The following is a 23272-nucleotide window of genomic DNA, read 5'->3' as shown; positions in this document are numbered from 1 at the left end:
TGGCTAAAGACCTTGGGGGTGTCTAGTGTCCTGGACATCGCATGTTGGGAACTGGGGCTCTGAACCAGCCCTTGTATTTCTTCTGCTCTTCTAAAACAAGAGGCACATTGTGTCCTGCTGGACTTGAATAACATTTAACTCGAATTGTCTTAAGAACCAATGACTGTATAAATTCTACTTCTCCCTTTAATGACCACATAGAAATGTATGTAGAGTAAATTTTCTAAATCTTTGTTGTTGTTATTGTTGGAGTGGGTACTCGCATGCCATGGCATGTGCAGAGGTCAGAGGACAGCTTTGTGAGTGGTTTCTCTCCTTCCACCTTACATAGATTCCAAGGATCAGAGTCAGGTTTCCAGGTGTGTGTGGCAAGCGTCTTTACCTGATGAACCATCTTGCCAGCCTAATACTGTTTCTATTTTTTCACTGTACTATAATTTATTGAAAACTACAATAGTAAAAGCTGGGTGTGGTAGCACACACTTGTAGTCTCAACACTTGAACAGCTGAGGTCAGAGGATTAGAGACTCAAGACCATTCTGAGCTATATATATAGAAAGTTCCAAGCCAGCTTGGGCTGCATAGTAAATAATATTAAAAGAGGTCTCTTCAAAAATAAATAGAAAGAGATAATACGAATTGTGTGAAAGACAAAAGGTCAGTTAGAAAATTCCGCTGTCCAAAGATGGAGCCTCAAGAACAACAAAGAAAACAGACACAACGATATCCACACAGCCTCGTCTGCAGACATGAAGCACCACAACTTCTAGATCAGTGCTTCTAAATTTACTGCACAGTACAAAACCAAAAATGTCAAAACACAAGAAGATTCTAAAAGCTTGGGGGATAGCCTGGGGTAAGGAAAATGTCCAGGAGAGAATACAAATGAGGCCTGTTGATAGACACTGAAGGTGTAGGGTTTGGTGGTGACAGTAGGTGCTAACCTGAAGGAACTAAAGCTTTGTACAGAGACATCCTTCTTTGCTTTTCTTTCTTTGTCATGCTTGAGACAGAGCCCAGGCCTTGCACATGCTAGGCAATCCCCAGCCCTCAAATCCTACCTTCCTTATTTACTTCAAGTGTGAGGGCAGAAGGGAGAGCTTTCCAGTCATGCAAGGACGTCATCACCTCCTGTACGTTTTTACTCTTCATCAGTGAATGAGGCAAGCTGCACTATCTGCTCTCAGGGCTCTAAGGAAAGCTTGCTCTAGTGTTCTGTCGCCCATGGGCTTTACGTGGCTGCAGCTGTGCATGCCATTGGAGGAGGGTGTGCTGGGTAAAGCATTCAGATGTACAGCACAGGCCCCAGCCAGTTCACAGTCTTACTTGTAAGGGTCTACAGATCTTGTCCTAGTGTCTGTCCACCAGCAAGAGGCAGAACAGGATTGGAGGGGTAGCTGCTGCTTCTCACCTTTCCTCCATTTTCTGACTGACTGTCCTGCCGCAGTGGGGATTGGGTATATTCCAGTATACACTGTTGAAAGGTTGATGAAAATGGATTAGACAAATAAGGGCTGAGAGGAGGCTTGCAGACTTAGATGGCTGGGTCAGTAGCAGCAAGCAGACTTGCTTGTCTCAAGGTTGGCTGTCAGTAATGCTAGTCTTGTCCCAGCTCTCAGTCCTCCTGAGGAAGATAACACTCGCTTGAAGTTAGTTTAGTATTGAATTGACACTGGTAGGCTAAGCCTCACCATGGTTTGGCTTTTGTTGGTGCCCATTAGGTTTCCTATGTAATTCGAGATGAAGTGGAGAAATACAATCGGAATGGAGTCAATGCCCTGCAACTGGACCCAGCACTCAACAGACTCTTCACAGCAGGTCGAGACTCCATCATAAGAATATGGAGTGTCAATCAGCACAAGGTAAGGCAGGAGCCGCACATGGGTTGACTCACATCTTGGACCAGTGGCTCTGTCTGACGGAACTCCTTTCCTCAGTCCTTGCTGTAATCTCTAAGCACTGAGCTTCTTAATATATTCTATAAAGACATCACCAGAGTTCTGTAAGCCTGTGAGAAAACGCCTCCAGGAAAGTTTCACAAGTATTTTTACTTAACTCAGGGGCACCATAAATTGGTTTGCTGTAAGAGTTCCTGGCTACAGAGGAGTAAAAATATCCAACTGGTGCGGAATGAGCATTTTCCACAGGATTTTGGCTTAATTATGAATCTGAAAAGTCTCTTGATAACTGTGCTGAAAATAGAAAAACAACATGTTGAGTGTGTGTACTTTTACAAAAGTGATTAAGTAAGGACCTCATAGCACGCTAGGCTCTTCTGGCTAATGTGGTAGACCTGAAACTGCAAGGGCTCCCCTCTCCTCCTCCTCAGGGCTTCCCGAGCCTTTGCTATTTCCTTAGCAGTGCTGAACATCAAGTTCTGGACCTCGTGCATGCTGGATAAGCGCCCTCCACCTCTGATCCACACCTTGGTTTTGAAAGCCTCTTGGCTTTCATGGGGGGCAGGGAGAGGGTACATGAATGCGTAGAAGGGGACAGCTGCCCTCAGAGGGAAAGAGCTCTTGAGCTTTTTGAAGGTTGCATTGTGAATGGTGTAGAAAACAGTGGGGAGGGGCGTTTACTGACCTCTTAACTGTGTGCCTTGTCCCTCGTGCTCACCACGGTCTGAATTTCCACAGTCCCTCTCGAGACTTAGCACTCGGGAATCCTGATGGCTAGACGGCTAGTGTGGTACTGAATCAGAGCTCAGACTCACTTCAGACCCCCGGTGCCAGAACCTGTTTTCTAAGTCTGTCTTTTAGCCCGCTCTACACACCAGTGTTCAGTGCAGAAAGGGTACTTGGCACAACCTTACTTGCCAGGTAAGGTTTCGCCCTTGGGCTCAGTCCAGCAGGCACTGAGCTCTGGAGCAGATGAAGGCGGTGTCAGGAGTATGAAAGTAAGGACGGGCTTCCCTTTGCAAGCCGTGGGGGCTCGGTTCTGAATTAAACTGTTGAGGTTTTGAGAGTTTGTAGTATTTTTAACAGATTGAGAGAAATTTAAAAGACCTTGCCTAGAAGAATCTGGCTATTGGCTGCCCTGCCCTCAAAACATCTTTTCCCTGGTCTTTATGACAAATTGCATGGCCTCGCTTCTTAGGCATTCAAAGAGCTGTTCTCTTGCCTATGAAGTATATAAACGTGTGTGTTTGGGTATAGGACGTAACCAGACCCTATCTATAAGGCTTTCTCTTAGTTGAGCCAGCAGGTAGGAGTCTGGTGCTGCTGCAAGTGTCATGTCTCAGACCTCATAGTCTCTGAAGGACAGGCAGTGCAGGGTCTCACTGACGGTTACAGACAGCAGCTGGAAGCTAAAACCATGCTTGTTCCTGTTTGCCTTTGGCCAGACAAGTGAACCACAGGTTCCACACAGCCAGTTCTTTCTGCCTCAGGTCCCCAGGATCCTTTCTGTCCTGCACTGTTTTCCATACCGTGCCTAGCCCCAGAGCTTGCGACCTTTGCCACCATGGTGTGGAAGGCAGCAGTGGAAACCTAGGCTTCCGTTATGGGCACTGTCCTGAAACAAACTTTTTTTCTGCATCAGCCTCTAGAAGTGTTTTCTATTTGGGGAAGTATCACTCTGGATTTAATTTAAGTGTGATGGTGTGTCATATTCATGCAGAATTTGAGCATGGCTGCCTGTTGTAGGTTTTGCTCTCTGTCGTAAACGCCTCTTTTCCATTTCAGCAAGATCCATACATAGCATCAATGGAGCACCATACAGACTGGGTGAACGATGTCGTGCTCTGTTGCAACGGGAAAACGCGTAAGTTCCTCTCAGGCTTCTTACGTTTTAAAATTCTGTTTGGTATATTTTTCATTTTTTTATGTCTTTTGTGTGTGCATATTGGGATGTGTATGGAAGCCAGAGGTTGATATCTGGTGTCGTGGTGTTTGAGACAAAGGCTCCCACTGATTTGGAGTTCACTAATTTGCTGGATTGCCTAACTCCTGAGCTCCTGGGTTTGCTGCATTGGAGTTATAATAGGTACAGGTGTGTGCTTCTACACCCAGCTTTTTATGTGGGTGCTGGAGATACCTAATGCTGAAACGGGAGGCACTTGGTGGGCCATGCCTGTAAGACGTTTATTAAAGCACAGCATAGATGCAGAAAAATGCACACTTGCTGAAACCACAGTAAAATATAACAAGGTGCTAGTTACCAGGTACCTTCCTGTCAGTCATTCCACATGATCACTACAGTTAATTTTACACAAATTCCAACTTAGATAAATAGACCCCCATACTGTGCCTGCGAGAGCGTGCATGCGTGTTTGTGTGTGTGTCTGTCTGTCTTTAGTGTGACCTTTTTCTTAATTTGGTAAGCTTCATTTCTTGGTTCTACAGTCTGAGTAATTATTCTCAGGTAAATTAAGGACTTTTTACCTGGGAGATCAGGATAGTTCATCCTGACTAGTTAAAACCAATAGTGTGCATGTACACTCACATATCTCTTTGAGGCATTGTTGAGTAAGTTCTGTAAAGAGCTTTTGAGCATGTATGTGTAAACAATTGTTTAAAGTAGCATCCGTTTGCTGGAAGATAACTTTCAAGTTGCAAGACATTCTCTTTGTCTCTTGTAGTAATATCTGCTTCTTCGGACACAACAGTAAAAGTCTGGAATGCACACAAAGGGTTCTGCATGTCCACACTCAGGACGCATAAGGTAATGTCCACACTTTGGTCTCCCTGCCATGTTAGGAGCTCAGTGTTTCCAGCAGAGATCATAGTGTGTTTGTTCTGTTACAGGACTATGTAAAGGCCTTAGCGTATGCCAAGGATAAAGAGCTGGTAGCATCGGCTGGGCTGGACAGACAGATATTCCTTTGGGATGTGAACACTCTGACAGCACTGACTGCCTCAAACAACACTGTCACAAGTAAGGCACCAGCTCTGAAAGTCATCTAATTTGACAAAATGTTTTATACAACATCAGTGATACGTTTGCACGAAGAGAGTGCTTTATATTTTGGGAGTACTTCTGCATACAGCTTCTAGCCTGAGTGTGATTGAACTAGGAGCTAGCTCATCATTGTGCTGTAGACTTAGTACCTTCTCCAAGATGGACCCTTTCTATCCCATGGACATGTGTATGTGTTGGCTGCATGGCTAAATTGTGGGCCCTGCAGGTAGAAGAGTCTGTGTTATCACACTGCCTCCCATAGCATACATGCCCCTGCCGCAGACACACATAACTGGTGCTCTTACAAAAGTGATGTCTGGCAAGGCACACTCTTCTCTGACTTCAGAGTCTTACTGTATTGACAAGCTTTTGAGTTAACAGCGGTGATGAGACATACCCTGGGAGAGCATGTTCCCAGGAACAGCTGAGAAAGGCTTTCAGAGTAACCTGAAAGAATCCAGCCATTCTGGAAAAGCTAGGGTGGAGAGGCTGCTTCTAGAGGAAATATAAATACATTCGGAGTGACTGCTTGATAAACTTGGGTCAGGCTTACACACAGCTGGACTTGAAGTTCAACACTGCACTAGGCCAGCCTGTGGGAGCCTCCAGGCTAGGCTCTGAGGACTTCTAGTAGGTGCAGAGTCTGGCCTAACCTAGACCAGAGGAGGTATTCATAGTGGCTGTGAGACTCCAGTGTATGATCCAGATGCTCCTGTGGCGCAGCTTCAGAGTTAGAATGACTTCTCCTACGCAGAAGTATGCATAGATCTAAAGAGTGTCTTTCCCTTGGTGCCTTGGAGATTGTTTTGTTTGGTTGGTTTTGTGTGGTTGGTTTTCAGGGATTAAGCAGGCACACCATGTCTGCTGTATCCTTGCTTGCTCCTCCACCCCTCTCAGGAAGACCTGTCTCTGAACTACTGAGGACCAGAGAGTGGGCTTAGTGACGTAGATCCTGTCCCAGCTGGGCTTGCTTAGAGGCTTATGAGCATAGAAACCACACTAATAATAGTTAACATTTGCTGAGTACTTAGAAGCAGGAGTTGGTAAGCCCCTCACATGTGCTAACCCCACCTCGTGTATATTTGCGAATCAGTTACTGAGGAAAGAGTTCTACTTTGGCTTCCAAATTACAGGGCATGGGCATGGCTCTGGCTAAAAGTGTTGCCTTGGATTTTTATTTGGGGTTTGGATTTTTGTTTAACCTCATTTGTATGTGAAATGTTGTTTTCATTATGCATTTTCTTTGAATAATGTAGTGACTTATATTATTAGGTAGGTTCAAAATGGGTTCAAGCCCATCTTTGGAAATATACTGCTTATGTGGGTCGATTTTAAATGGCAGCACAATTCAATTTAGCAGATATATATTAAGCACTTGCACATACTCAAATCCGGGGGGAAAAGCCACTAATTTTGATGATACTGTTATTTGGAATTATCTCTGTTATAGATAGATTTCATTTTCTTAAAGTATGTGTAAAGATAAGATTTTTTTCAAGTCAAATGTATAAGCTTGTGGTTTGTGCTGACAAGTGGCTGATTTTATTAACATTGAACTCCCTTTATCCTCAATAGCTTCTTCTTTAAGTGGGAACAAAGATTCCATTTATAGCCTGGCCATGAACCAACTGGGAACAATCATTGTATCAGGGTCCACAGAGAAGGTAAGAACAGCCTGACCAGTACATCTGAACCTAAGAAATGGAGTCATTGTATCTGCTCAGTTCTTAAACACATACACATAGCTAGGTAAGGTAGCATGCGTAGTCTCAGCACTCAGGAGGCTGAGGCAGGACGATTGCTTGAGTCCAGGAGTTCAAGAACAGCCTGAGCAACACAGCCAAATTCTTGTCTCAAAACAAACCAAAAACAAAAATAATAAAACACCAGTAGTTTTGTCTAGTGAGTGATAAAAGAAGTATTAATTGCATGTACATATAGTGATGGAGGCTGTGTAATTTTGGCATTAAAAAAGTATTCTTAAGCTTAGCAGCCATGGACAGCATACACTGACTACCACAGGGTTTTCTCTCCAGAATGTAATAGTTGGCATTTGATATGAAAGTCGGGTGCTTTCAAAAGCTGGGTGTGTCCAATCTGTTTTATCTAATACTCTGTAAAAACTGGCAGGTTCTAAGAGTGTGGGATCCAAGAACCTGCGCGAAACTCATGAAGCTGAAAGGACACACGGACAACGTGAAGGCTCTGCTGCTGCACAGGGACGGAACACAGGTAAGAGCCGTGTGCAGACTCAGGCCAGTGAGGGCCATGTGCAGACTCTGCTTCCCCACTCTGGGCAAGGCTAGAGAGGCTGATTTGTTTTCAGTGTTTAGAATACTAAATTGTGGCTCAGTCTTTAAGAGCACTGGAGTTCAGGTCCCCACACACAGATCTGGAATTCAGAACCTTCTGTAACTCCAGCTCCCAGAGCATCCAGTTCCCTCTTCTGGCCTCTGCAAGCAGGCCTGGTGCTGGAGACGGACCTACATCTTGATCTGCGGGCAGCAGAAGGAGACTGTGTTCTGCTGCATAGAAGACCCCAAAGCCCAGCCCCATGAGTGACACACTTCCTCCAACAAGGCCACACCTCCTAATAGTGCCACTCCTTATGGGCCATCCATTCAAATACCAGAGTCTACAGGGGCACTCCTTCTCAAACCCCACAGGCAGTTTTGTTGTTGCTATGTTAGCTGAGGCTTAAGTCTCAACAGTGTCTCAGAAGCCCTAATGCTCTTCCTGGCCACTGCAGCCTGCGTCATTTCTTCTCTATGAGTTGTATTGTGCTTCTATGTGAGGTGATTTAACTGTCAGATGCAGGGCCTTTAAACTCAACTGCATTTGCTCCAAGCCATGATGGCAGCAGGGCTCGGTTCTAAAAGCTGCCTGTTGGATCTTAAGATGCAGTTATCTGCCACCCACAGGGGTTTTTGTTCATTCAAGTCCCAAACCTATCATAGGGGTCTGAGATCACAGCATCAGGCAATTTCTCCAATAGTAACCTGGTCTGCAGTGTGATCTGTGCTTTCTCCTCTGCTAGCTGTGCAGTCTGCATCTAGTCCTTAACCGTTGCACAGTATTGTTATGTGGACTTCCAAAACATTATCTTCACCAGGCCTTGCTCTCTGTAGCCATGTTCTAGGATGAAGAATTGGAGCTTTCCTAAGAGTATTGCCACCTCAGAGGAGTGTCTTCTACATAGGGAGCCCCTCTTTGGGCCTGCCCCATGTCCCAGCTCTCCCACACCCAGGTTGGATCAGTCCTTCCCTTGTGAGCTAGTTAAAAGAGGGGATTGAATTCGCAGTGCTCCTAATTCTGTGAGGAAGCCTTCTAGTCTGCTCATTTCATTAAACCTCTCTACAGTTTGACAGTCTCATTGACCCGGAGCGGCGCCATCAGACTTAGAACATGGGAGTTACCGGGGAAGCCTGCTGGGCATCCGTTGGTGACCCTGCTGTACTTCTGCCTCCTTAGGTCTGGATGGGGCCCAAGAGTTGATGTTCTTACTAAGTGCCTAGGGAAGATGCTTGTTCTGAGCTCACTCCCACCTTCTCTTCAGCTGCTTTCAGACTCCACCTGCCTCAGTCATCGATGCTTGGAAGCAAACATAACTCAGCATTAGTGTTTACAGACCCAGCAGGCAGCGGGATAGAGAGGACAAGGGCAAGTTTGCTCTGGTATCTGCTGCTGGGGGACGCCTGTTGGGTTTGGTCACTTCAGACTGGCTTGCTCCAAGAAGCACCCTCACCTTGCTTCCTTTGTTCGCAGTGTCTCTCTGGGAGTTCCGACGGCACGATCCGCCTGTGGTCCCTCGGCCAGCAGAGATGTATAGCAACATACCGAGTCCATGATGAAGGCGTTTGGGCCCTACAGGTCAACGATGCCTTTACCCACGTATATTCTGGAGGACGGGACAGGAAGATCTACTGCACAGACCTAAGGAACCCTGACATTCGGGTGCTGATTTGTGAAGAAAAAGCACCAGTTCTCAAGGTGTGTTGAGTTTTTGAGTTTCCCAACTGAGGTTGTAAGCTTTGGGTTTGTGCAGCAGAATCTGCACTAAACATGGACCAGATATGAGGTCAGGAAGACCCTCCAGCATCCTCAGCAGGTTAGGGAGAGTCTTGGTGTACACAGTTGTGATATCTGAAGAACATCTCTGGGGCGTATCCACTTTCCTACTAGTAAATCCTAGTGATGCTGTGTCAGGCATGCTGCAGAGTTTGCCTGGCTCTTCTGCCCTACCTTTAAAAGGAAGAGCACGAGCAGTTAGGGTGTCTGTGAACAGACAGGAAGAAAGATCTAGGTGTTAAGGCCTCAGCCTAAGCACTGAGGAATCGAAGGTCTCCTGAAGGAGGAGAGCCATTTGCTTCAGGCTGCAAATACACTGCCTCCCAGCAGCCCTGGCAGCAGCAGGACAGATGGGAAGCGTCTGCCAGGGAAGCAGAAGAAGCAACCATGTAAGAGATTCGGCCGTGTGAGCACTGAAGGTGCTGGCAGCTCTTGACTGCAGATGGCAGGTTAAAGTAGGCAGTCCAGAGTACCTATATTTTAAAGACAGTCACTGAGAATTCCTGGTAGTGAGAGTCAGGAAATGCCTCCTGCCATTCGAGCTGCTGCGCTCTCCTGATGTTGGAAGAAGAGCATTGAGTATAAATGCATGTCTTACATGCAATGTACAGCATTCTGAAAGGACCAGAGGGCATGTGGTGGTGATGTGATCCTGGTCAGTCTATCCCCAGGGAGGGCTAACTTCATAGTCACTGTATTAGCGGTTTTTTTTCTATAAACATTCTCAAAAAAAGGGAAGAAATGTATTTGCCCTTTAAGGAAGAGCGTAAGCTAAGTGTGGTGGCCACCAAAGGCTGACCTCAACAGCATGGCAGGAACCCAGCTCAGAAAAGTGCACAGATACACACAGAATAGAAAGTAGAAAAGCAGGAGCAGAATGTTGCTTTTGTTTCAGAAAATCCTTGTCTTTTTGACTGTGTCTGCTTAGAACTCAACAGCTAACCTCATTTAAGACCGTGAGCCAGCTGCAGTGTGCACATGCACAGGAGCAGCTGCAAGTAGCTTTCTGATGGGAGGGTGCTCACCTGCCATGTAGCCTCTGCAGTTCTACAAGACAGGACTCCTTTGGAGACTGTTTTCCCTGTGCGTCTACAGCTTACTGCCGCAAGCCTGGTGTGGGTGGTGTACAGGTGTGGACAAAGAGTGATGCTCCCTGACATAGCCCATGCTAATAGCTCGTCTCTGGGCTAACAGCTCAGTTATCAGCCCGTGACAAAGAAGACTTTTGTGTTTGGTTTTTAGATGGAACTTGACAGATCAGCGGATCCCCCTCCGGCAATCTGGGTTGCAACAACAAAGTCCACAGTAAATAAGTGGGTAAGTGCATGACCATGCTTGTGACAAGTCTATAGACATGTGGTTGGCTTGCTATCTCAGATACGCCAGTTCCCAGCAGCAGAGCTTAGTGGGGCCCTATCCACATTGCCTGTGAATGCAGATGTGATCCCAAGAGTGAGAGTGACCCTGACATCTATGGGCAGAGTGAGGCTTCTTTTTCTTTGTTCCCAGCTAGGCTATGTGCTTGATGTTCTTAGAGTAGAGCGTTGCCTGATTAAGCCAGTCACTGTTAGACAGAGTGGGACCTGAGAATAGATAGGCAGTCCAGCCATGTGTGTGCTCCATAACTGGACTGCTCCCTGGGAGACTGACAGATGCGAGTGCTGCATGCAAGGCCAGCAGGATCTAAGAGCAAGACACAGAACAGAGCAGACAGTCCACACGCCCATCTTTCTAAAGGTGATAGAACAGGAGGTTGGCTTCTGACTCCCTGCCTTTCTCCGTGCTGTGGAAGCAGGGTCAGTAGAGGTAAATGGCAGTCAGGTCCTCAGAGCACCAGCTCCTTAATTAAGGAGCTGAGCTTTCTGGCATAGCTGACTCGGGAGCTGGGGGAGGGTTTGTGTGCAGGTGAGCTGCAGAACTTCTATGAGTGCCCTTGTGCCTGTCGATTAAAATCTTAGCTGGAGTAGTGCTTTGCTTCACTTTGGAAGGTTCTCATTATGCTATTGGCATTTAGGCTGGAGTAGTGCCCTGCTTTGGGGCTGTCTTAGTTACTGTTCTGCTGCTGTGATAAAACGTGAAGGTACCTTACAACAGAAAGCATTTAACTGGGGACTAATCCAGAGATTAGTCCATGATCATCATGGTGGGGAATGTGGTGGCAGACAGGTATGGCGCTGGGGCAGTAGCTCAGAGCTCAGAGCTCAGAGCTGGTCCAAAAGGTGCAGGCAGGACCTGGCATAAGCTTTTAAAACCACAAGGCACACAACCTCAGTGACACTTCTGTTCCAACAAAACCACACATCCTAATTCAAGCATTCAAATCTATAAGCCTGGGGGAGCCATTCTCTGTCAGAGCACTGCAGGGCCTTGTAGACTTGTTTGTTTGGGGATAGTTGCTTGTTTCAGGGGCACTGGATTTTGTTTTTGTTTTTAGTTTTCTTTTTTATAGAAAGCTCAGCATTCTCTCCTTAATATTTGTGGGGATTTCTTGCTGGTTGACCCTGTGGCTCCCTGCTATGACTGGGGTGTCTTAAGTAGCTGTGGTACCTCAGCATATACTAGTTCTACAACTATAACATTCTCAACACTTGACAAGCCTGGAGAACATAAAATGATGAAATTATTTTGTTCCTTTAGACATTGAAGGGAATTCATAATTTTCGAGCCTCTGGTGATTATGACAATGATTGTACAAACCCCATAACGCCCCTCTGCACACAACCCGACCAAGTTATTAAAGGTAAGAAGGCCATGGACAAGCAGACTTTAATGAGGGTACAGTTGATAAGCGTGATGACAGGCAGAGTCGTGGCCTTTCTTTACGTGCAGTGCTGCTACAGACAAAAGCCAGGAATGTGGCCTTGCTTTCAGCGCAAGAGAGTGATGGTAAGAGATGAGCGGGTTTTTAAGAACATGTTTGATGTATTCCTTGACTGTTTCTGCCGTGTGTATCACACATCTTCATCATATCCATTCCCAGGTCATGTCTTCTGGTCCCTTCACACCTCCTCAGCATGTCCCCTCCTACCTTCATGAGGGATTGTTAAATAACTGACTGGGTCTCCTCAGTGCTGTCCATATGCACAAGGGTGCCTACCTACCAGCAGCCACCAGAAATGAGTTTTTGATTGATATTTTTTATTAATGGCTATTGGTGGTACAGATGAGGGCTTGCATGGGATGCTTCAGTACGTGTGTGTACACTGAGGAGGCTTGTTCTCCCACACCTGAGGGTTGCTGTGTCAGGATCCGTGGGAGTGAAACCCCTGGTGCTCTCTACCTGCCTTGTGTCTGGTACCATGTCTTCCAGCTCTGTTTGCTACAAACAGGACATGACACCTTTTGCTTTTGGTATACAAAAGGGCTGCCTTTATAATGTGTATTGTGGCATTCCTCTCTTGTTCATATTTTACTCTACAACTCAGTAGTCAGGGTAAAATACCTTTAATCTTGTCTTTGGGCACAAGCCAGAGAAGGACAGATGTGAGCTTTTGGGGGTGTGGGGAGAGTACGTTTAATGTTTGCACTTAGGACTAGACTCCTATCTGGCAAATTCACAACTTGGCTTCTCTCCCCAAAACCCATTTAAAAATATGGGTGTTTTTTATGTAAAAATATAAGAGAGAACTAACTCCAGTGCAGTCGCCAGGCCTACATGGAGGTGCCTTTGACAATGGCGGGTACTAGTCTTTGTGTCTTCTGCCAGTTGTTTTTTTTCCTCCTTTAGGGGGCGCTAGTATCATTCAGTGCCACATCCTAAATGATAAGCGACACATACTAACCAAAGATACGAATAACAATGTGGCATACTGGGATGTGTTGAAGGTGAGTGCCTGTCATTGTGTTGTGTATTTCCCTTAGTTTTCCTCCTCTGTGCATGATAATCAATATTTATTTGCAGTAATACTTTTATTTGGAGGTGGGTATTTTTGGATATTGGGTGGTATGGTTGTAGCTAACCTTTTTAAGCACATAAACCATTTCCCTGGTCGCTGTATTATAAAGCATATTGAACGCTGCTTTACTCTGGAAGGTTTTCATCATTATGCTTTTGGCATTTAGGCTGGATCATTCACCAACTGTAAAGAGAGCTGTTCTGTCCTGTACTTTCTTTAACAAATTGGTCCCCATGGTAACTGGGAGGATCCAGAAAAGCCCTAATTGTTCATCAGCAAAACTGCTTGATTCTTCCCAGACTGCTCTCCCCTCCCTTCCCCTTCTTCCCCTCTCCCCCTCCCTTCCCCTCCTCTTCCCTCCCCTTCCCTCCCCATTACTGACTGTCTCCACATTACCCAAGAGCCTTGCCACACTGTCTCTAGTCAACCTAGCAGTTTGGTCCTGCCTGTGGTCCTGTCCCCTGTTAGCTCTGGTAGCTGCTCTCAGTAGAAGCCTGTTGTCTGGATGGGATAGAGTTCTGTTTGGTGACGCTCCAGGGTATGTGTGTCATGGTTGTCATTGCTGCAAACAACAGCTTCCCGTGTCTGGATATGAACCTTGAAAGTCCTGAGGTCACACGATCTGGTATAATAATAAGCCTAACAGAGTGAAGAAGTCAAGGAAGTCTGGGGGCATGAAGAAGAGGGCAGAGCTGTCTTCTAGTCTGTAACCAGTGACCAGTCACGTGACCTGCTGCACTTATCAGAACCTGTGGCCTCAACCCAGAAATGAGGGGAACCCATTATCTGATGATGTCAAGGGCATATTTCGGAATCATGCAACATGGGGCTCAGCACATAAGAATCTGCTACAGCAAGGTGGGTGGGAAACAAAAGAAAGACAATGGAGTGTGAAGGACAGGAAGACGTGAGGCTGAGTCCTGAGCTTCTGTTGTGGACTCAAGTGGTGGAGGCAGATGATGACAGCTCAGCTATCGGGAAAATGGTGCGTGTAAGTTTATCTTGGTAGGCAGACACCTGCACAGGCTAGAGAAAACACAGCAGCCCTCAGCATGGGCATGACAGACGATGTCAGGATTTCCAAGAGATAGGACCAAGAAGAGGGTAAACTGGGTTCCTGTCAAGGATTTTAGAAGGAGGCCCCCAATATGAGATAAAGAGGGGTAAGAAAACCAGAGCCAGTAACAGCTCAAGGACAAGTAAAGGGTTCAGAAAGGAGCTGAGTCAACGAGAGCCGTGGGAGTGGGCTCTGGGACAGGCCCTTCAGGCAGCAGCTGGTGGGCTCAGGGTCAGCGGCTACGAAGAAAGAAACTGTCTTGAAGTCACCGGATCACAGGAGTGGGAGAGGTGGGTAGCTGGGAAAGGGTTAGGAGCAAGGGCCAAGGGGAGGCTGTTTTTACTGTGTGTGTGTGTGTGTGTGTGTGTGTGTGTGTAGAGGCGTGTTTAGAGTAGAAGAATTTGACCCTTTTTCACTACTTACAAGAGGAATCCATTGGGGGTGATCTGTAAGTTTCGCAGGGAAGACCAGAACACAATCAGGGGGCATCTTTTTTTCCCCAGCTCTGGGAGGAGGACGAAATGAGTTTCTGTCCAGGCTTGCTTACAGAGTCAAATGCGCACACATCTCCAGATAGCAGTAATGGTCCACTTGTGGCTCGAGGCAGTGACTTTATGGTGACAGATATGATGGCGGTCTGAGGGGTAACATCCCATCTGTGACTGCATTTGAATAGAGTGGAGCTTGGGTTTCCAGAGAGTGAAGGGAGAATGGTCTGGAGATGCCAGCTAGGACCAAGGAACATGTGTGTGGTGCCGTAAATGACATGGGCTGGGGGAAATGGGCATCTGCTGTGGTTTGGGTATGTTTCAGTGGTATACACTTTCCCTGGACGTGATGGAGAGGTGGGATTCGGGAGAGTTCATGTGTACCTGTGAGGAGATTAATGGGGTCCTAAAGGCCATGCTAATGTTGAGCTGAGCAGTCAGGAGACACTGTTTTGGGGTTTAGCGCTAAAGAGAACTGTAACTGGAAACTGCCCTAGCACCGAAGATGCTCAAGATGTTGAAGGCTGGGGCCTGGAGAGATGACTTAGCAGTTAGAGCCCTGAGTGCTCTTCCTGAGGTCCTGAGTTCAATTTCCAGCAACCACATGGTGTCTCACAACCATCCATAATGGGAACCGATGCCCTCTGAAGACAGCTACAGTGTATTCATGTAAATAAAAGAAATATTTATTTTTTTTCTTTTAAAAATGTTTAAAGCTTTGGGAAGTACTACAGTTTTAGAATGAGAGGTGTTCAGAAGCCTTTTTTGTTTTGTTTTGTTTTGTTTTGTTTTGTTTTTAAGATTGTTTAAATTATATATGTATGACTGTTTTGCCTTCATGAATGTGTGTACCTGGTACCTACAGAGGTCAGAAGAGGTAATCAGATTCTCTGGAACTGAAATTTTGAATGGTTCTGAGGCACCATATAAGTGCTGGGAATTAAACTTGGGTCTTCTGCAAGAATAAATGTTCTTAGCCACTGAGCCTTCCCTCCAGCTATTTATATTTTTATTTTTTATTTTTTTATATTTTTGGTTTTTCAAGACAGGGTTTCTCTGTGTAGCCCTGGCTGCCGTGGAACTCACTCTGTAGACCAGGCTGGCCTCGAACTCAGAAATCCGCCTGCCTCTGCCTCCCAAGTGCTGGGATTAAAGGCGTGCCCCACCACCACCCGCCTCTATTTTTATTTTTAAGCCAGTCAGGATATGAAAGCTCTCAGTTATTCCCTGAACCAGCTGTTGTCTAAAAGAAACTTAGCGCTTGTTTCTTGGTTATTTTTTCTCCCTTTTGTTTTGAAATGTACTTGATGGTGTTTCTAGGTGAGCGTCAGGAACTTAGTATTAGAAAAATCAAATTACAGCCACACCCCCTAGAAAAGATTATTTTCAGTTTAAAAAAAGATAAAAGTTTTTTTTATGTGTATGAGCATTTGCCTGCGCATATGTCTGTGCACCATGTATGTGCCTGGTGCCAGGGAGGTAAGAAAAGAGCACTAGATCCCCTCCACTGGACCTGGAGTAAGTGGATGGTTGTGAGGCTGGCGGCCGCTGGCAGCTGAGCCCATGTTCTCTGCAGGAGCAACAGGTGCTCTTAACCGCTAGCCATCCCTCCAACTCACTAATTGAAAAGTTTACTAGCAGGTATTATTTAAAAGCCTTAGAATAAAAGAAGTTGGCTATGTTCTTTTTGAAGTATACTTTAGAATTATTTAAGCACATGTGAAATTTGGAAGAATGGAGTATCAGCCTTCACCTGACCATTGTGCTTTCTTACGCAGGCATGCAAAGTAGAAGATTTGGGCAAAGTGGACTTTGAAGATGAAATTAAGAAAAGATTTAAAATGGTGTATGTTCCAAATTGGTTCTCCGTAGACCTGAAAACAGGGGTGAGTTTGCAAGTCAGTATTTATATGACTTTGAATCATTGAAAATCCCCTCGATGCCCTAATTATTCTTAAGGAATTTGCTGTTTTTAAATGTGATGTATGCAGTTGCTTTACCCATCTTAACATGCTGTCATTTAAGCCTGGCACTGAGTAAAGCAGACCGTAGCTGAATCCCAGGAGGCAGCTAGGCCTCAGTCTAATGTTCAGAGGCTGCAAGGTCAGGTGCTGGACAAGAGGGGAGGGAGAGCGAGCTGCTGACACTGCCTCCAACAGATGCTGACCATTACTCTGGATGAAAGTGACTGCTTCGCTGCCTGGGTTTCTGCAAAAGACGCTGGCTTCAGCAGCCCAGATGGGTCAGACCCAAAACGTGAGTTAAGTGTCTCCGGTTGGAGAAGGTAGCAGGTCATCTTTGTAAGCGTCCTCCACATCGTTGTTCATTCGTTTGTTTGTTTGTTTGTTTGCTTGTTTGTTTGTTTGTTTTGCTTCAAGACAGCTTTCTCTGTCTAGGTAACCCTAGCTGTCCTGGAACTTACTCTGTAAACCAAGCTGGCCTCGCACTCAGAAATCCATCTGCTTCTGCCTCCTAGTGCTGGGTTTGAAGGTGTATGTCACCACTGCCCAAGCACATCATAACACTGTGTCTCACTAAACACTCTTCTAGGAATTTTGTGTGTAACAATCCAACACATGTACAGATACAAGGTTGCTGACTTTTGGAGAGTATCTTTGGGACTCACAGCCTCTTATTTTGTTTTAAAGATTAGCTTAAACCAGACACAGTGGCTCACACCTGTAATCGCAGCCCTTAGGAGGCTTAGGTTGGGTAAGTGCCCTGAGTTCCCGGCCAGCCTTAGCTACAGTATAAAGCCCCTGCCTCCACAAGAGGTCTAGAGAAGAGCAGCAGGGTAGTGTTTGCTCTGCAGCTTCCATCCTGAGATCAAGCTCCAAGACCTGCCTGCCTCTGGTCTCGGGTTGGGAGCCTAAAGATGTGCCTTCGTTATGGTTTCAGTGCCTCAAGAGACTACGTCAGAGCCAGGCATGGTAGCGCACGCCTGTAATCCCAGCTTTTGGGAGGCAGAGGCAGGTGGATTTCTGAGTTCAAGGCCAGCCTGGTCTACCGAGTGAGTTCCAGGACAGCCAGGGCTACACAGAGAAACCCTGTCTCCAAAAACAAAAAAAAACAAAACAAAACAAAAAAAAACCAACAACAACAAAAAAAAACAGACCAGGTCAGCTCTTACAAAGGAAAAGGAAAACATTTCATCGGGGCTGGCTTAGTTTCAGAGGTGCAGTCTATTATTATCATGTCAGGAAGCATGGCAGCGTGCAGGCAGACAGTGCTGGAGCAGTGGAGGGTTCTACATCTCCATCCACAGGCAGCAGGGAGAGACCATGTGTGTCACACTGGGTGTAGCTTGTGCATAGGAAACATCAAAGCCTGCCTCCACAGTGACATAAATGTTCTAACAAGGCCACACCTCCTACTCATACCACTCCCTATTGGCCAGGCATTCAAATATATGAGGGGGCGGGACACTCCTATTGAGACTACCCCAGCATGTGTACCCAGCACGGCAGCACATGCTTCTAATCCTTGTACCTGAGGGTAGGAAGAAAGATGAGTCAGAGGCCAGACTGAACTCACAAAGAAGAAACAGTGCTGTAACAGTTTGAACAGTGCCCACTCAGAAACCACCAAGCAGTGTGTCTAGCTTCTTTAAGGCCTCACATGTAATCCCCATCCTGAGAAGCACCTCTGCCTTCAAGTGTGCTTAGCTGCCCTGTTGGTAGCCGCCCCTGCCCATAGTGAGCATTGATGACGTCCTGTCTTAGGTTGGAGCTTACAAACTGATCTCCTCCTCCTGACCCACAGTGAACTTAGGAGGACTTCTACTGCAGGCACTGCTGGAGTACTGGCCCAGGACACACGTGACACCCATGGACGAGGAAGAGAATGACGTGAACCATGGTTAGTGTGTGTGTGTTCAGGAAAGCGATGGTTGCATGAGCCCAGGGGTCCTAGCATAGTATGATGAAGTCTGACATAAGCTGTGGTGTGCCCAATTAATTGCCTCTCTTCTGCATCTGAGTGAGAGCATCCAGTGCATTGAGACAGTTTGCAGGAGATGTGACCACTGTGGGGTATGGCCCTCACAGATAAAGAAATACCCCCATCTGTTTGATATTCAAAACAGAAGCAGCTACCTCTGCACGGGGACATTTAAGACACACGGTTACACTAGCGGTTTCCCTTCCCTTTCTCCTCTCCCAGTCCAGGCTTCCTCACAGTTGGCATAGACCCTCCCAAGTGCTAGGTGGTGCCCTTGTGCTCAGGTGCAGGGAGCTGAGGACTGGCAGGCACTGTGTGCACTCAGGCCCCAGGCCAACTACATTTATTTCGTATATTAAAGCCCTCCAAAGGGAGCTGTGTTTCACAGAGGGCAGCGTACTGACCTCTGATGAGATTCTCTGCTCTTATAAAATACCACATTCTTTATTCAAGAATTGAATTCTTACTTGTTTTATACCTTTATTACTTTTTTTAATATTTCAAAAAAATTATGTATATGCCAGTTATGTGGGGATACATGTGAAGGCCAGACAAGGGTGTCAGATCTCCTGGACCTAGAACGCTGGGAACTGAACTCAGTCCTCTCAATCTGCAGAGCCTTCGCTCCAGCTTCCTCCACCTAGCTTTCTAACTGACTGAGGAACAGGGTTTGAGTTAAATATTTTTTTAGATTTATTTTTATTTGATGTATATCAGTTGGCAGAAAGGGTGTTGGATCCCCTGGAACTAGGGTTACAGATGGTAAGCCAGGGCATGGTGCTGGGAGCCAAACCCAGGTCCTTACGAAGAGCAGCCAATGCCGTAACCGCCGAAGCACCACTCCAGCCCCAGAATTTCTTACTTGTAAAATGTTGAAGTGTTTCCACCTGTGTGGTGACTGTTGAGAAGCTGTGGTCTCTGCACTAACAGCCTATCTATTTTTCCTAGTGAGTGGGGAACAGGAGAGCAGAGTCCAGAAGGGAAATGGTTATTTCCAAGTACCCCCCCACACCCCTGTGATCTTTGGAGAAGCTGGAGGTCGCACACTATTCAGGTATGGATGAGAAAGACTAGAGGCACTGCCTGAAAAAGGCCTTGCTGAAATTTCTTGCTAGGAAATGCTGCCCAAACACACATGAGCAGTTGTCATTAAGAGTGTCATCTCCTTAATGCCTGGTGCAGTGAATGCTAATAGTGAAGGGCCAAGGTGAGATTCACACACACACACACACACAAACTCACACCCTGCCCTGTCCCAGATGCCTGCCTCCAGGCCCTGTCTCTGGTAGGACTTTCTCTCACTTTACCAGTTTGGCTAATCTCACTGCCAGAGGCATGAATCAAATAGTATCATCATAGCAGTCCCTGCCCAGGGGAGACCGGGCCAGGCAAGAGGACAAGGCTGATCCTGCAAACTGCTTTGATGTGTACTGGTTCAACCTGGGGTGCCGGGAAATACTCTCTGGGCCCTCCAGGAAAGGGAAGGCTTCCAGTGAGCAGAGCACAGTGTTACAGTATCGCAGGGTGGTCAGAGTCAGACATGAGGATGATGTTTGCCTTTCCTCTGAGTATAGACTTTCTTCTTTTGTGATAGTTCTGCGCGTAGTAACCAAACTACAGTCCTCACTGCAGGCATGAGGTGCATGCACTGTGCTGTGCACGGCACTGGCTGGGCCCTGGGCTAAATACTTCTTGTGGTGACCCAGGATTCAGAAGCAGCTTGACCAGCGCCCAGGTGTCCCTACTCTCCCATCACCTCTGCTGCCCTCAGTGAGCACTGTGAGGGCTCTTCCTCTGATGTCCCCTGCTTGTCATGACACTGACTACCTGATGGATTGTGTCTAGGCTGCTCTGCCGGGATTCCGGGGGTGAGACTGAGGCGATGCTTCTCAATGAGACGGTGCCACAATGGGTGATTGACATCACTGTGGATGTAAGTGTCCTTCTCTCCCGCTTTGTCCTTGGCTTTTCCCAGACCGTGACAAAAGTCACCTGCCAGGCAGAATCCCCTGTGTTCAAGTTCCAAAGTCGCAGATGCGTCTGATAGTTATTTGCACATCAGCTTTTATCTTTATCTGGTTTCAGTCAGAACAATAACAGATGCTTATTCTATAATGAACTCAGTGTTTTAAGTCCCACCTCTTCCCTCCATCCTCCGTACCCTTCCTCCCAGCCCTCCTCCCAGAAGGAGGACCTAATAAGTTGGTGCAGCCTATGCTACTTTCTTCGTCCACACGAGCGAGCACAAGTTATTTGTGTGCATATATAAGTGTATAGTTTGTTTAATTTTGCACAAAATCTCTTACAATGTTCTACAACTTTTTTTTAACTTAAAAATAGTCTTGGCCCTCTCTTCATGTGTGTACTTAGTCTGTGTGTGAATGTATCATGCTTTATCTGATTAGCTCCTTAGTAATGGGCTCAGGTTGTTCCCAGTGTTTTGTATTGCAAACAGTGCTGCAGGGAACGTCCCTGGATATGTTTCTTTGTGACCTTTTTAGGATCAATTCCTACAAGTGGAATTGCTGGATCAAAGGGCATGCACATTTTAAATTTGGATAGATAATGCTGACTTGCCCTTTCCCAAAGGCAGTTTACACTGAGCCAACAGTACATGACCACCGATTGCCACGGCTGCAGCGGCACGGCACACTTGACCGCTGCTGCTGCCCCGTCAGCAGGTGCCATCTGCTGACCTCAGTGTGGGTGCTTGTTTATTGGTGGTGAGGTTAGGAGTCTTTCACACTGACCGTGTTGTGCTGTGAGCTGCCTGTTTGTGACCTTTGCCGCTTCTCTAACTAGGTCATTGTCTTACTGACTCGAAGGATCTTCCACTGCCAATTAACCTGACTCCTCTGTGCCTCCATTAAGCTTTTACTTTGTTCAAGGTTCTTTCCCAGGTGAAAACTTAATTTTTATACAATCAAATTGAGGTTTTATGGCTCTGAGTTCCATGTCTTATTAGATATCTCCCAATTCAGAGTAGCCTTTGGGTAAGCTCTCGAGCTCTATCATTTCCTCATCTGCCTCTTTACTCTGTCATTCATTCTTCTGTTTGCTGTGAGGTTCCATTCTAACTTTCTCCAGAGAACTAAGCCGTGTGCCAATGCAGTCTATAGGAGTCTGTCCTGTCACTAGTTTGAAATCTACACTGTCTGTATATTGTACTAAGTTCCTGCAGACACAGTCTGTTTCTAGACTTCTTGTGTCCTCTTGACTACTTGTATATTCCTAAAGCCATATGAAAAGGATTTAATCTCTTGAAACTTTAAAAAAATTGTTTTCTATCCCAGACACACCCCAAGAACTTAGAGCCAGTGTGACACCTGTTGGGTGTTCCATGGCTTTCCCTGCTCAGGCTCCCATAAACCACTGCTTCTCTTGAGTGTAAAACTCACCTATGACATGGGGTATGCTCCAGAAGCTGACTGGATCATTTCAGCTGTCACGGTGGACGTCCCTCTGTCTGAGGAAGAGACAGATGGTAGGAGGGCCTGATGGCTTCTACACTGGACGATGGGCCGAGCAATGCCCAAGTCTCTGCTCAGAAGCGAACGTTCTGGGGCGTTCTCAGAAGCATTTCATCAGGAGCCCCGACCTGTGATTTATGGAGCTTTAGGAATGCAGACCTGGCCGGGCAGTGGTGGCGCACACCTGTAATCCCAGCACTTGGGAGGCAGAGGCAGGCGGATTTCTGAGTTCGAGGCCAGCCTGGTCTACAAAGTGAGTTCCAGGACAGCCAGGGCTACACAGAGAAACCCTGTCTCAGGGGGTAAAAAAAAGAAATGCAGACCTGTTTTCCTGGGATGCTGTGAAGGACAGCCTCAGAAGAGCCGTGGCGCTCTTGTTGACGCTAACATGCCATACAATTGTCTTCATCTGTCTGTATTGTAAACTAGATAGACTTGCTGAGAAATTTTCTCTTAGGCATACTTCTATTGGTAACTTACTATATAAATTTCATTAAAAGTCATTTTTATTGTAAAAATTGTTATTTGTAAATTGTTTTCCTATTGATAGCATTTTAGTTTTATCAGCTAACAGAAACTATTATACCTCTTAAACTTTTAATATTTCAGAAAAATATGCCCAAATTCAACAAAATTCCTTTCTACCTCCAACCTCATGCATCTTCAGGAGCAAAAACTTTAAAGAAGTAAGTGCCTGTTGTGCTTTCTTCCGCTGGTCACTGCGGGGGCCTCTGCCCTTCAGCTCGAGTTCTAATATGGGAATCAGGGGCTAGGTTGAAGGCTGATTGCTATGGATTTTGTCTCCTCTCAAAATGAAATTTAACTCATAATTGCTGGTACATGCCTTTTAAATCTTAGCACTTGGAGGTGGAGGCCAGCCTGGACAGTAGAGTGATGAATGCCAGGCCAGCCAAAGCTACATAGCAAGACCAAGTAGCCATGTGTGATGGCACGCACCTGTAATCCCAGGTCTTAGGAGCTAAACAGGAGGATCTGGAGTCTCCAAACAGTTCTATTGAGGACAAAACCTGTGTGTAGTGGCTGCTTTTATAGACAGTTAGGAAAGGATGAGAGTAAGAGCTAACCAGCTCTGAACAGAGCCTTCTAGAAGGACAAGGAATCTCACCTGAACACACATGAATGGGTGGAGTTCCCAAACAGGAGCTTGCTCAAGCTACCAGAGATGGTCTAGTTGGCATGCTCCCACACACAGATAGGATTGCGTGAAAACACACAGCGAGTCAGAGGCTTCGGAGTGCCAGGTCACAGAGCATGCAGAAGCCACTATAAATTCCTGCTAGGGAGACGTGGTGCAAAGAGAAGCTTACAGCAGAGACCTTGACATCTGAGTTGGTGAAATCAACAGTGCTGTTAAAACGGTCACAGGGATTCCCACGCTCACACAGGACAAGTTCATGCTGGCCCATCAAACCCTAGAGGAGTGGCCTCTATGAG

The 23272-nt window shown here is 46.3% G+C and overlaps 1 protein-coding gene across 3 annotated transcripts in view; it reads left to right on the top strand.

The window, feature by feature from the left end:
- The window catches only part of Wdr48 (WD repeat domain 48), a 33309-nt gene that overhangs the window by 6855 nt on the left and 3182 nt on the right, over nucleotides 1-23272 (top strand). For 2 of the 3 annotated variants that reach the window (XM_052186974.1, XM_052186973.1), the window contains exons 2-17: nucleotides 1722-1862; nucleotides 3684-3762; nucleotides 4580-4662; nucleotides 4746-4875; nucleotides 6475-6563; nucleotides 7030-7131; nucleotides 8665-8889; nucleotides 10210-10284; nucleotides 11605-11707; nucleotides 12695-12792; nucleotides 16187-16294; nucleotides 16568-16664; nucleotides 18171-18266; nucleotides 19296-19401; nucleotides 20193-20280; nucleotides 22427-22503. In XM_052186974.1, the coding sequence (XP_052042934.1) occupies nucleotides 1722-1862; nucleotides 3684-3762; nucleotides 4580-4662; nucleotides 4746-4875; nucleotides 6475-6563; nucleotides 7030-7131; nucleotides 8665-8889; nucleotides 10210-10284; nucleotides 11605-11707; nucleotides 12695-12792; nucleotides 16187-16294; nucleotides 16568-16664; nucleotides 18171-18266; nucleotides 19296-19401; nucleotides 20193-20280; nucleotides 22427-22503 (1697 nt within the window). Of the gene's footprint in view, nucleotides 1-1721; nucleotides 1863-3683; nucleotides 3763-4579; nucleotides 4663-4745; nucleotides 4876-6474; nucleotides 6564-7029; nucleotides 7132-8664; nucleotides 8890-10209; nucleotides 10285-11604; nucleotides 11708-12694; nucleotides 12793-16186; nucleotides 16295-16567; nucleotides 16665-18170; nucleotides 18267-19295; nucleotides 19402-20192; nucleotides 20281-21789; nucleotides 22289-22426; nucleotides 22504-23272 lie in introns of those variants that run through there. The other variant, XM_052186976.1, reaches the window with a different exon arrangement.

Source organism: Apodemus sylvaticus, chromosome 7, assembly GCF_947179515.1.
Source record: "Apodemus sylvaticus chromosome 7, mApoSyl1.1, whole genome shotgun sequence".
Lineage (NCBI taxonomy): Eukaryota > Metazoa > Chordata > Mammalia > Rodentia > Muridae > Apodemus > Apodemus sylvaticus.
This window is presented reverse-complemented; position numbering and strand designations above follow the sequence as displayed.